The sequence below is a fragment of the Antedon bifida genome, chromosome 10 (genome assembly GCF_963402885.1).
Source record: "Antedon bifida chromosome 10, ecAntBifi1.1, whole genome shotgun sequence".
In the NCBI taxonomy this organism is placed as follows: domain Eukaryota; kingdom Metazoa; phylum Echinodermata; class Crinoidea; order Comatulida; family Antedonidae; genus Antedon; species Antedon bifida.
Window position 1 is genome coordinate 15,802,273 of NC_136235.1, and position 13,628 is coordinate 15,815,900.

The 13,628-nt window shown below is 33.1% G+C and overlaps 2 protein-coding genes across 3 annotated transcripts; one reads left to right on the forward strand and one right to left on the reverse strand.

Moving 5' to 3' along the window:
- Positions 1–10: 10 nt before the first annotated feature.
- On the reverse strand, positions 11–11,229 carry LOC144853899 (ADP-dependent glucokinase-like). Of its 2 annotated transcripts, none has more exons than XM_078711760.1 (6): positions 11,152–11,229; positions 3,409–3,634; positions 2,965–3,030; positions 2,462–2,693; positions 1,985–2,169; positions 11–1,135 (listed from the first exon to the last, which is right to left on the reverse strand). In XM_078711760.1, exons 1-6 carry the CDS (start codon positions 11,166–11,168, stop codon positions 587–589), a joined length of 1,275 nt encoding a protein of 424 aa, XP_078567886.1. In that variant the 5' UTR covers positions 11,169–11,229; the 3' UTR covers positions 11–586. The 2 variants fall into 2 exon arrangements, with proteins under 2 accessions (XP_078567886.1, XP_078567885.1); XM_078711759.1 differs by lacking the exon at positions 11,152–11,229 and adding an exon at positions 4,064–4,281.
- On the forward strand, positions 4,077–6,996 carry LOC144853907 (metaxin-1-like). Its single transcript, XM_078711772.1, has 8 exons — positions 4,077–4,141; positions 4,514–4,635; positions 4,909–4,978; positions 5,147–5,316; positions 5,572–5,751; positions 5,851–5,927; positions 6,141–6,298; positions 6,604–6,996. The coding sequence occupies exons 2-8, from the start codon at positions 4,540–4,542 to the stop codon at positions 6,816–6,818; spliced, it is 966 nt and encodes a 321-aa protein (XP_078567898.1). The 5' UTR covers positions 4,077–4,141; positions 4,514–4,539; the 3' UTR covers positions 6,819–6,996.
- Positions 11,230–13,628: the final 2,399 nt, after the last annotated feature.

A 13,628-nucleotide genomic window follows, 5' to 3' on the forward strand; every position in this document is an offset into this window, starting at 1 on the left:
AATGACCGAATACATAATTGAAAAAATTTGCATTTGTAAACCATAGGCACAGTGTTCATCATTAAAGTACAAAGCTTCAATTACAAAATAAAAATAAAATATTCTGTACCTACAGACATAATTGTATATCAATTTTCACGCAAAAAAATTGGAAAAGTAAACAAATCGTGTATTAATACTGTACCTACATTTTATATCACACCACTAACACAATAACAAAAAGAATACTTTATGTCTATAAAAATATATAGTTATTTAGGTCACTATACTATGCTTAAAACATGCATAGAAAATTAAAAACCCACCACCCTGGATGGAGTTGAACTTTCACTTAAAAACCTGTCTCCGGTTGAATTGTTTAATTTGTAATGACTACAAATACTTAGGACTCATTGAAATATTAAGTGGAATATTGTATTTTTTTTAATGAATTATTCATTTAAATTTGGATCCAGATCGAACTTAATCAAATGTTCTGTGAATTTGTTCAGATTGGGGCAAGAATTGTGTACATAACCAGAAAAACGGACAGGAATAACAAAATATAATGTCGTTTTGCTATAAATAATTCAGAGGCCAAATTGTCCTATTCTTTCTTATACATTGAATAAAGCAATCCAGTTGCTGATATTGCATCGCCTAGGCCCACCGTATTCCCTGGTTTTCTACATACAAGTACTGGGCTAAAAGCAAAATCTACCCCATCCCTATCCCATATAGATACTGGCTTAGCAGGGTCATATATAACTATATTTTTTCTTAATGGAATGTCATCTACTGAAAGACTAAATGCTTTAGGTATATGTAAATCCACTTGAGATGGGTCTATTGGTTTTCTCATGCAAGCCTGTTCCCCGGCAACGCGTGCGCCTGCAGCTACAGCTGATTGGCTGTTCTCCCATGCACTCTTTTTTGTTGCTATTAAGTGATACGTTAGGCTATGAAAGTGAACACGCGACAGAGTGCTAGATCCTGTAGCATACTTGTTGAAAAGCCAGCTGATGATGTCAGAAACTGCTGCAATCTCTGGATAGCCTTTTACTGGTTGAAGATCTTGATGTGGTCCACCATTTACATTAGAGAAGAAGACTAGCTCTTGCTCATTCAAGCCAATAGAGTGTATTACTGGAAAAATCTATCAAATAGAAAATAAGCAAAATTGTTATCTTGGTATAGTACTTGGGACATGATCCTTTGCAGAACAAAGCTATTGGGTGCCAAGTATCCTTTTTATTTTATAGTTATAGTAAATAATTTTAATTTATAGTCTTAATAATAGAAACTTATTATTTAACGTTTAAATCTGTACAATAATATACTAAAGCTCTGTCTACACTATCAAACTTTATGTGACAAAAAAATGTGATATGCCCATATATAGACGTATCACTACTACCATATTTGGGCATTTTTTTTGTCAAACTAATTTGATAGTGTAGACAGAGTCTAACACAGCATATAGATGTGTAGGCATAAAGAAACTCTAAAACTGGGTTATACAGTACTGCTGAAATGAATGTATATACAATTTAGAAACAGTTACGAAAAGGAAATCTGTGAGATTCGAGATTGAAACCTGGAATGTTCTGCTCATTATGTAGATATTATATCAATATCATCATTATAATAAATGTTGCAATTATACTTTTGCATAATGTTTATTATTATGTTATTATTTCCTGCTATTGTAGACTTCAGATTTCGAAAAAAACAGTCAATCAATTGGTTACAGCATTACATACATTGTGTACATAAACATAAGTGTGTACTGTTAGTGTTAAGCTCTGTCTACACTATCAAAGTAGTTGGACTAAAAAAGTGTGATATGCCCAAATATGGTAGTGATATGACATCATCATGTCCATATATGGGCACGTCACATTTTTTGTCGCAAAGTTTGTTAGTGTAGACTGAGCTTTACTTAACAGTTTCCGGCATTGAAATAATGTAACTGTATTGTAAATAAAATTCTGTATTAATTAACCTGTTTCGCAATCTCTGCTAAACAGTCTGCATTTGCCATGCTTGCGAGTTCTAAATGGATAGGAACGTTTTTTGGCATCTTTGTAATCTCATTTCTCATGCTGGTTAACAGTTTTACTCTTTTTTCCTGTGAATGGCCATCAAGAAGATGCAGTCCAGACAATACAATCAACTGTGGTTGAAACTCTGAAAATAAATATACACTGTATGAATTTATTTCTTAGTTAAGTCACTAAAACTGACAGCAAAATATTCACAAATGTTATTATATGCGGCACATATTTAGGGTCTCAAGCTTAAGCATCTTTCACACTTGCACCTGATCGAACGTCAATGTTTCGTTTTCACGCAGCTACGCGCACATCGATTTGAAAAATCCAGGATTCACCTCGACTAAATTATATAGCAAGCAATGAATTATTAAGAAAGAGCTCAATAGAAAAAAAACACTAATTTTTAACTGAGATCATCTTTTTACCTTTAACACTCTTCACAAACATATTAATTCCAATAAGATTAGCATTAGCAATATCATTTGAAGTGATAAAGCGGGTAGCAAGAGGTGCGACATCATCGCCCCATTTCTCGCCTCTTGCATACTCCATAATTAGGTGAACCTCATCATCTTGAACCTTGACCCCATTTGGAACTTGTATACTGTCAGCGAACATGTTTTCTGCAATTGGTCCAACAGGTCCCACAAACTGAATCTAAAAAAAATGTGAGTTAATGTTAGATTTCAGTTATGTTTGGTATCAACCCAACACATAAATATTGCTGTTTTACATAACTGTGCCATGTTTAATATGTAATGTCTAAAGCTCTGTCTACAATATTAAACTAAGAAAAAAAGTGTGATGTGCCCAAATATGTTAGTGATATGCCAAATATGGTAGTGATATGACATCATTGTGTCCATATATGGGTACATCACACTTTTTTGTCGAACTTAAAGTGACTATACCAATAAATAAGACATACCTGGACATCTGGCATTGTGTTTGCTATCTTCTGAGCCATAAGACCGGCATTTCCACCAAGAGAATACTGTATCAAATAAACATAATGATTATAATCATTTTTCATAATGTTAGATATATTCGCTGACTAGTTATAAAAAATGAGAAAGGATAATGCATGCATTTATATTCAGGAAATAAAATTACCAATCCCTAACACCAAGTAGAAAAGTTAGAAAATATCATGTTAACAATAAGATAGCAATATTTTATAACACCATTTAGTACTGGATTAATAATAATAATAATAGTATGGTATTTATAAGTTCCTCTATCTTTCAGTATTGCCCGTTATTCCCTATCCCAATCCAGCTTTCTTTCTCCTATATTTCAGATAGTACTCTAGGTGCCAAAGCCAAAGAGAACTGGTACGAGGGTTTAAGTCCAAAATCTAATTTCATCCAACCTGTTTTTTTGGTAGTTTGTTTGCAACATCTATTATCTGTTGATAAACTTCTCCATTGCTAAAGTATCTCTCTCCACCAGATCCTTGGCTAAAGAAGAATCCAAATGTCTCTCCTAAGTGATTCAAGGAGTGTAGAGTAGCGTGGTCTTGTTTGTCTTTAGGTTCAATATCCAGTGCTTTGAGTAGTGCTGTACCAGAAACAATCAAATCTGCATTTACATTAAGTCTACAAAAAGAAATGTTAGGAAAATTCATTTACCAGTTGTCACCCAAAAAATAATAATTATATTATATTACGTGCATGGAGGTTTTGGTCCTACTAGCTACCAAATGTTGTGTATAACATGAGAAATAGATCCCCTTAAAATCCCCCACCACCCTCTTTCTCTCCAAAAAAAAACAACAACGCAACCCCTCCTCACACCCCTCCTCCTCACTCACCTCACTCATGAAATGGTTCAGATTATTAATATATACATTTATATAATTAATACTCTAAAAATAACAGTTAACAGGGTTTATTTAGAAAGATCCCAGTGCATATCACTTTATCATTCATAAGTTTTATATATTTAGTAGTATTATTTTGCTAGGCCTCTCTATCTAGGCCTAGCCTAGGTGTTGTATGTAGCCTTGTAGGCTCTGAACTACCGACCCGATCGCAACCTTGGTGATCTGCAGAGATGGCTTGACTATCGTGTCCTCCCATGCTTTCAAGGTAGTTTCTTCGGAGGTAGTACTATATGATGATGTATTACTATTAGATATCTGTCGATCATAAAAGTAAGCTAAAGCTATCAATATTAAACCGATAAACAAAGATTTACTAATCATTTTGTTGGTGTTTTGCCTCTACCACCACCACGTCTCTCAGTCTCATCATCAGCAGTTAATTGAAAACTAAAAAATCCAGGGACCTCTGGCTGACTGGGCACGCCCATCTTGATTTTAGGTTTGAGAATAATGCCAAAATCAGTAAAACGCAAGAAAAAAAGACCTGTAAAAGTACAACTGTTAATACTGTTGAGCTACAGAAAAAATAGTTTATCTTGTTTTTGGAAATTTTGGAACAATAAACGAAAGCTAATATATATTAATGTTTAAGTCTCAGTAATTTTACCCACTTGTGTAATGGTAAAATCCAAGATGGAAACGAACATGCGGATGAAAATTTGGAAGGGCAATTGGGGCCTTCCTTCTATGGATACTAGATGCCTATATTTAATGGTATTTATATATTAAATTGCTTTGTATATAGCATATACGACGGTGGTATTGCAATATAAAAGTGTAGCAATGTTTAGCATATATGGCCGTTTAAGTCTCCTAGGCTAGGCCTATACTAAGGTTACCCCTCCTACCGAGAGATACCAAAGCCTGCCATGCCGTGGCCGTGCTAGTGTAGTCTGTACTAATACTAGTATAGTAGGCCTAGGTTACAGTAGTAGTAGATTACATTAAAAACAAGCATACTTTACCTTGATATTCTCATCTCTTCAGGCTTATGCAAAGTTTTCTGGAGCGCCAATAAAACTGGAAAATGATTTTGACATTTGGAGTAATTTAAAAGGTCAGTTAAGTTTTAGGCAGTGTCTAGTATTGTATTGTTTTATATTTGTAATAATTTATTTATTTAATATTTATTTTAATTTAACAAGTATGTGATTTCAATATCTTTATGGTCAACAAAAAAAGGAAGAAAGAATTTTTTATTTATTATGCCGATATTATTTTCTAGGAAATAATCCGATATTGATATCAGATGAAAAAATATTTGAAGGAAAGAATGACATTATTGATCATCTCCGAACTAAAGGGTTTGATTCAGACAAAGAGTTGACAGATTGCCAACGAGCTGATATCCTAGCATTTCACGCATTTCTAGAAGAGAGACTTCTCCCTGCCCTGGTAAGAACAACTACTATAATGATGAAACTAGCCCAAATTCTTGTACCTGAATAAATTGTGTTGTATTTTAAATATGATTCATAATAAAATTGGCACAAGGCTCTTCTTAATAGGTCTGGTGGTAGAACAACCCAGTGCATCTCTGTGTCACATTATCATCATTTAAGATACGTATATTATAATAGTAACCATTATTAATAATAAAATCAAATTAATAATAGATCTAGTCATAAATGTTTTTCCTTTTCTTCACAGCTTCAAGTCTATTGGATCGATGCAAAGAATTATGTTGATGTTTTCCGTCCAGTTTATGCAAAAGCCCTCTCTTTTCCTTTTAATTTTATAACCCCTGGTAGATGGCAACGATACAGTCAAGAACGTGTGGAAACTATGTATGGAGGGCCACATCTGACAGACGGAGAATTGAAACAAATTGTAGGTGTTGTGAAACTATAGTCGATAATTCAATATCCTCATTTGACCATTAATTTTCATATGATAATAAATGTTATAATAATATAACTTTTTTTTTAGATTTTTAAAAAAGCAAAGAGTTGTATCAACTTATTATCTGAAAGACTTGAGGATAAATCTTTCTTTTTTGGTGATATGTAAGTATGAATGCTTCAAAACAGAATGATAAAAAAGTTTCCTGAGAAGAAATAAGGCATTTATCCCCAGAAATAAGGAACTTATTCATGCTAGCAACTTGGTTTAAGCCACATGTATTTCACATTAGAAAAATTGTAGTTTTTTAATAGCAGATTTGTCACAACCCATGTGTATTTTCTTGTTAACTGTACTCTATATAATTTGATTGACAGGCCTACATCATTAGATGCCGCTGTATTTGGTTACTTAGCCCCATTGCTACGAGCCCCATTACCAAATGCTGAGCTACAGTCCCATCTAAAGGCATGCGACAACCTATGCAGGCTTGTGAGTCGTATTCAACAGCGGTATTTCCCAGATGTCCCATTTGGTAAGTAGGACCATGCTGACAAGGTACTTTATTGTCAAGTTTAAAGGTTTTTTCTGAACGTAATGAGCAGTTAAGAGCTCATTGTACGAAGCCTCCGCATTATGTGGTAGGGTGGCCAGTTTCTTTCCATGCCGCCTTATCCTCCGTAGATTTTCAATTAAGTACTCAATGGACTGGGAGTTATTCTTATTAGAAATTGAACCCTTTCTTTATGCTGGTCTCAACGTGTTCTAACCACTCTACCACAACACCTATATATCCTAACTAGTAAGTTAGTTAAAATGGATATCAATATTTTTTTACAGATGAACCTGAGCAAAACAAGCCAAATAAAAGTTCAAATACAGATACATTCGATGAGGAACATAAACGTCGAAATCAAGTCCTTTCTGTCCTGTTTGCTTCTGCCATGATGGTTGGATATGCCATATTCAGTGGTCTAGTCAAGATAAATGTAAATCGGTCTAACTCTTTTGAAATGGAGATGGACTATAATGATGGGGACAAAGATGTTGATTAAGCAACAAGAAAATATAGCAAACTAATGAAATACAGTAGAAGGAACATTTTAGAAGATTCAAATACATTTGTGATTTTGACAATATAGAACATGTTTGGATAACTCTATATTTAGCTAACTTTATATTTTCTCTTGAAAGTCAGCAATAAATCAATATCACACTCATAATGTAGATCATATTTTCTTGCTTCGTACTAACTGTAGTATTGGTATCAACTATCAACTAGTTTGATATAGACAAATTAAGGACCAAAACTATTAAAGATGTATTGTCCCCTGAAAAATAATTAAAAACATTTTTTTTGTTGAATATGCCATTTTAATGTCACATAATAGTTATTGACTTCGACCAAAAATTGGATCGAAAAAAAATTTATTTACCTGAAAAAAATGGAATTTAAAGCAAAAAATGGTCAAATTGGCTGCCAGCCAATGTATTTTTGGTTGAATTTAACCATTTATCATGTTATTTTATACGTGAAAACATTATTTTTTTCCGATTTTTTTTCTACGGAAGTAATTCACTTTATTAAAACTACAAAATAACCTATTCAAAGTCTGATTTAATTAATCTTCATTTTTCATGTTTTTGGGGGACAATACATCTTTAAATGTATTAAACTTGTTTAAAATACTTTATTTGGACCGGAGATCGCTTATATAACGAAACCAAAACATGCAAGCGCAATCCGGATATAAGGCGGCGATTGGAAATAATCGCTGATTGGTTAAAACTGATATAGATACAATAAAAGTGAAAGTTATCTACGAGTAGTCTAGGCCTAATTAAAGCAGGTGAGGATGTGGGTTTAACTACCGACTATACGAAGTCCTATATTATAAAGGTAAAGGTATTTATCCTCAAGCTTAACTGGAAACTGAGGAAATTCGGATTAGGTCCTCCATGGACCCACGGCAGCCAACAGTGCAAGGTCTATCATATCAGCACACCGGGATACGATCCCCTACGTATCATGGGAAGATTCAGCTTTGATCGTTCATATTAAAGATGCGACATTATTTGTACATTTTTATTCTCGTTGTTTCAGCTGCCGTCTACTGTTGTCATATTAGAGGTAAATTAACATATGATATTGTTTCGTCCGATAAAAGTGATTTGATCCAATTACTTGAAAATGAAATATATAACGATATTTCAATATCACTTCCTTATTCGAATACATTTCAGTCAATTGTTTTCATTATTACGTTGTGCTTAACTTAAAAGGGTCATATAGGTCTACATTACCACTATGTGGACTTTTCTTCAAGTTACTATCGTTCTTTTCGTAACATTCTACTGTCCTATTAGCGGTAAGTTAACGTGCTACAAGTACAATCCGTCAGTAAATGGAACTCAGCCGCTAGATGATTTCAGATGTCCTAAGAAATGTAACTGTAAATATTGTAAGGATGCAACGGAATTATACTCAAATTACACTCATAACGTGTTTTGTTCATTTCAAAAATTGAAAGCTATTCCATCGCAAGATACGGTGCCAACTGATGTTGAATATTACCATCTGGAAGACAACAATATTTCGTTTCTGAAGAACTACTCTTTCCACAATTTAACTAACCTGAAGAGTTTGCAATTTAATGGTAACAACCTGAATTATAAGAAAATTGAGATTAATGCATTTCATGGTTTGCAAAAACTGAGAAAATTAACTTTGGAGGAAAACCCTGAATTGGATAAATTACTACCATGGTTTGATGATCTTGTATCTTTAGAAGAGGTATTTCTGGAACATTGTGGATTAACCACAATATATCCTAAAGTATTTATTTATTGCAAAAGACTAATAACAATTGATCTTGCAAGAAACGATATAAATTATATTTACTCAGAAACTTTTCAGGATTTACCAAATCTTAAATATTTATATCTTAAAAAAAATCAGATTATTAGTATGCCACTATACGCATTTAAAGGTTCATCGAGATTACAAGGAATGACTCTATGTAACAACCTTCTGACAACTATCAAAGAAGACGTTGGACTTCAAAATCTGATTCAATTACAGTTTATAGATGTGGCGTACAACAAATATCTGTGTAACTGTGATTTGGTGTGGTTTAGAAAATGGATTGGGACAACGAATGTTACAATTGAAGACATCAACAAAACAGAATGTAGACAATATATAGATAGTAAAGAATACACGAAAATGTTAAATTTCGATCCCGATAAACTACACTGTAGAAAGTTGGATAGAATCTTAAGAATTACAATTCCTTGTGCTTCAGCTGGGCTTATTGTTGTAATAATTGTTGTCAATCTTTACCGTTACAGATTTCATTTAAGGTAAGATCAGTGCTATTAGTATTTTAAATATATAATTGCTTATGCCAAAAAAAATTAATGTATTTAAAAATGTTTTGATTTTAATTTTTTGAAAATCATTATAATTACTGACATTACAAAAATATACGTTTATAAAATATTTTCCAGGATAGCACAAAAAGCGTTAGCTTATTTCCATTGGGATCCTTAAAAGGTCATATCCGTAATGTTAATATATCATTAAAGATGTATTGTCCCCCTGAAAAATAATTTTTAACATTTTTTTTGTTGAATATGCCATTTTAATGTCACATAATAGTTATTGACTTCGACCAAAAATTGGATCAAAAAAAAATTTATTTACCTGAAAAAACTGGAATTTAAAGCAAAAATGGTCAAATTGGCTGCCAGCCAATGGATTTTTGGTTGAATTTAAACATTTATTATGTTATTTTAAAAGTGGTTTTGGTCTGGTTTTTTTTCTACGGAAGTGATTAACTTTATTAAAACTACAAAATAACCTATTCAAAGTCTGATTTAATTAATCTTCATTTTTCATGTTTTTGGGGGACAATACATCTTTAACACAATAAGCATCTAGTCGTCCATTTCAATGTTAACGTTTAATAAAATATATTATATAAATATTTTTTTTCAATTATTTATTTCAATGTTAGGTATTGGAACCAACGACGACGCCTTCGTAAACAATACCAGCGAATTTGCAACCAAGGACCACCTACTATCAACGGAGAAAACATTCTGTATGACGTGTTTGTCTGTTACAACAGCAAAGACATACAATGGGTTCTTGATGTTTTACATCCATCGTTGGAAGAGCAGCGGAATTTCAAACTGTGCGTCGACTATCGAGACTTTCTTCCAGGAGAAGCAATTGCTACAAACATTGCAAACGCTGTTAAATTCAGTCGCAAAGTTTTGTTAGTTGTCTCCAAACATTTTGCCAAAAGTGAGTGGTGCAACTTCGAGTTAGAGATGGCACATGTGCGTACGTTAAACCATGAAGATATCTTGGTTGTGGTGCTAATTGAGAAGGTGTCACCCAAAGACATGCCGATACTGTTACACAAGATATTGACCACTACAACTTATATCGAATGGGAAGAACATCCAGAGAGACAAGCATTGTTCTGGGCCAAGCTTGAAACAGCTCTTTTGTCACCTAACTGTCCAAAAGATAGGCTAATTGATAACCCATAGAAACCGAAGGTTACCGCATAAGACACATTACTTTACCAAATGTAAAGAAATACATTTATTAGTATATTTGAGATTTAATAAAATATAGATTTTGTTTTCAACCATATACAACAGCAAGCACATGGCTCTTACAGGATGGCAAACAACCCAATTCTTTCTGATTAATTCCCCTTTCACATTAACTAGCAAACTCTACACCTGCGTTTTATAGGATGTGCGTTCAGGTTTGTGTAAACTCCAAATATTTCATAGGCAAAAGAAAAGATATAGTGTATAGAATTATGATTAGACAGTGGCCTGAGAAATATCCTGCTGATATTGCCTTATGTATAAATTTACTCTAAATGTTATTATGATGATTTGGATGATTAGTCAATTTGTATATAACTACCATTTAATTCAACTCTTTGTCAACTACTTATAACTTTGTCTTCATCTGGTATCGAATTTGCATGCAATGTATAACAGCTTTATTAATGCATTTCTTTTTTTTAAATTAGTAAACGTATTTTTGCACACGTATCCGCATCTACATATAGTATCTGATTAGGTACTTCATGATTCAACCTTAATTTACCTACATATTCTAAACTTATGTGAATGTCTACGACCGAAATCTAATGGAAACCTATTCTATAGACTGTGTGTCTACTTAATATTAGTGAAAAGATTTTGGCAATTATTGCGTTTCATACGTATAATACCTGTGCTCGCAATCTAGGCAATCTAAACGCCGACTGGTGGACAAACATAAAAAAGAGTAATTAAATACAGACTTAGCGAAAATATAATGGAAACCCTGTTTAAATATAGAAACATACTCACTTCTGCTTATTCACCATGGTGCATTGATTATATATTGAACTAATACCATTGAAGATTTGCTTGTCCTTTTTTAATGCAAGTTCACTCCTTCACGTTCAGAACCAAAGACCACCTACACTTTGCATACACGACATTTTGCATGGTATTTGCATATTAATAAAACGTGTTGGCGCCTTCTTTAGTTAACAAACTGTTGTCACTAATATGTAATGTAACCTTGTAAATAAATGTTTATTATAATGTATAGAATTAACTAAATTAAAACAAACATATTTAAAACTTGAATTGCATCACTGTTATGAATGAAAATAAAAGTAGGCCGGCCTCATAACTTAAAAAAGTAAAATTTTGTTACATTTAAAAAAATGTGAAACATACATTAGCACAGCCTATGTATAGGAAGCCTAAAGTAAGGAAGAAGGCGCACTCAGAGACTATAGACGCACCGTGGTCTTGAATAAGCGTTATTGTAACCTGACTGAGAATCATGAATATTAATCAAATGTAGACTTCACTGAGAATATAAAAATGCAGAAAAAAATCAGCAATACTTAGGTAGTTAGAAATATAGTAAGACATTAAAAATATAAGAATATGATACTTCTATGCCTGTTATTATTTTGATAAACTACATGCGCGTGCATTCAGGATGTAAGGAGTGGTGACGTGGCAATTGTCTCTAGCTCAATCGCTGACTTGTTTGCATAAATAAAGTGAAAGCTATCTACGATATGATAAAACAGGATAGGGTGTGGTTGTTCAGTGCACAAGCAGTCGATTTTAATACCGTATAACGCCTAGCGACAATAAATATCATGCAGTATAATATGTAACACTTCCATACCATAGCGCTTAATAGACAACTTCACCGAGAACCATATTTAACAACGTATTAGAGGTGTACATTTTCAACAATCGCGAGATGCAATACAACAACAACAACAACGACGACGACGACGACGACGACGACGACGACGACGACGACGACGACGACAACAACAACAACAACAACAACAACAACAATAACAATAACAATAACAATAACAATAACAATAATAATAATAATAATAATACTGTAGTAGCCCTAGAGTAATTATAAAACAACAAGAACAATCGATGATTGTGAGACTTGGAGTTAATAAACTCTTCATGAAAATGACAGTGAGTTTAGTTTAATTTTAATGAATTATCAATTCGTCAAGAGTTCATTAAACGTGACAAACATTGGTGAATTAAGACAAACAGGGAATGATGGACAGAATACTTTTACAGGTTTATTCAATCGACTTATTAAACCGACCGTATTTTCAACACAATTTGAGTACCCGTTATTGTATGGTGTTCCTCTTGTCTTTGCTGGTGTCAATGAATGTTTCTATTCCTTGCAATTCTGTTTTTGACAATGTTCACGTATTTTTTGAAAGAGCTAAAACTGCAGTAATTATCGTTTCGATAATTTGCACTTTGATTTTAGTTCGGAACGGTGTTGTTATCTTTGTCAATCTACGAACAACAGTTCTCCGAAAGAAACGCACTGATTTCATCGTGTCTTTGGCGTTTGCGGATTGTGCAAATGGATTTATTATTAATTATATTAGAAGCTCCTGGAAATGTGATAACGACAACAATACTCTTGATATCACTTTTAAACGTAACTGGTGTTGCGCTGAACTGTTATATCGCGTTAGTCTTAGCTCCATTGCGTTACGCCGTAATCATCACCACAAGCATAACGTACGTGTGTCTCAGACATCACTATAACTGTACCGAAAAATAAAAAATGTATGTAACGCGTTGTTTACCCGTGTTCGAACGCCAAGTTAAAACTTTCAACGGATATTCGAAGGAATAACGCAAATACGTCAAAAGTGAAACTTTTAAAATGAATATCTCCAATAATTCATCTTGTATTTCCAATTTGAGGAATTACTATTACGAAATGTTTTATAAAAACGCAAGAATATTTATCATACCCGTGGTTTCAATCATTTGTACTTTGATTGTGCTTTTAAATGGTATTGCAATATTTGTAATTCTTAGATCTAAGAAACTGCGAAACAAACACAATGTGTTCATCGTATCTTTGGCATTTGCAGATTGTGCCAATGGACTGATGTATTTTATAAACACGGTGGTAATAAATTTAGAGTACAGTGCTGTTTCAAACTTTATGATGGCCTCAATACTTTTTACGTCAATGCTTAACGTAAATTGCGTTGCTGCAGATCGTTACATTGCGTTAGTATACGCTCCTTTACGTTACTCCGTTATCGTAACATTTAAACGTCAGATGATAGTCTGTGCTACGATTTGGGTTGGACCCATGTTTAGCATACCTGCCTTATATTACATTAATAAACCTTATTTTAATGTGATAATTGCAGTATTTTTTCTTATAGTTTTATTAATAACTATTTTTCTTTATTTTAAAATTTATCACAATATTTCCAAACAAGATCATTATCTGACTTCAATGA

Excerpts from the sequence above, each read along its gene's own strand:
- LOC144853899 (XM_078711759.1), bottom strand. The coding sequence starts at position 4,242 with ATGATTAGTAAATCTTTGTTTATCGGTTTAATATTGATAGCTTTAGCT. Across the intron at positions 2,170-2,461 it reads GTTTGTGAAGAGTGTTAAAG|AGTTTCAACCACAGTTGATT; the intron begins GTAAAAAGATGA and ends ATTTATTTTCAG. Across the intron at positions 1,136-1,984 it reads TAGCAGAGATTGCGAAACAG|ATTTTTCCAGTAATACACTC; the intron begins GTTAATTAATAC and ends TCTATTTGATAG.
- LOC144853907 (XM_078711772.1), top strand. The coding sequence starts at position 4,540 with ATGGTAAAATCCAAGATGGAAACGAACATGCGGATGAAAATTTGGAAG. Across the intron at positions 5,752-5,850 it reads ACGGAGAATTGAAACAAATT|ATTTTTAAAAAAGCAAAGAG; the intron begins GTAGGTGTTGTG and ends CTTTTTTTTTAG. Across the intron at positions 6,299-6,603 it reads TTTCCCAGATGTCCCATTTG|ATGAACCTGAGCAAAACAAG; the intron begins GTAAGTAGGACC and ends ATTTTTTTACAG.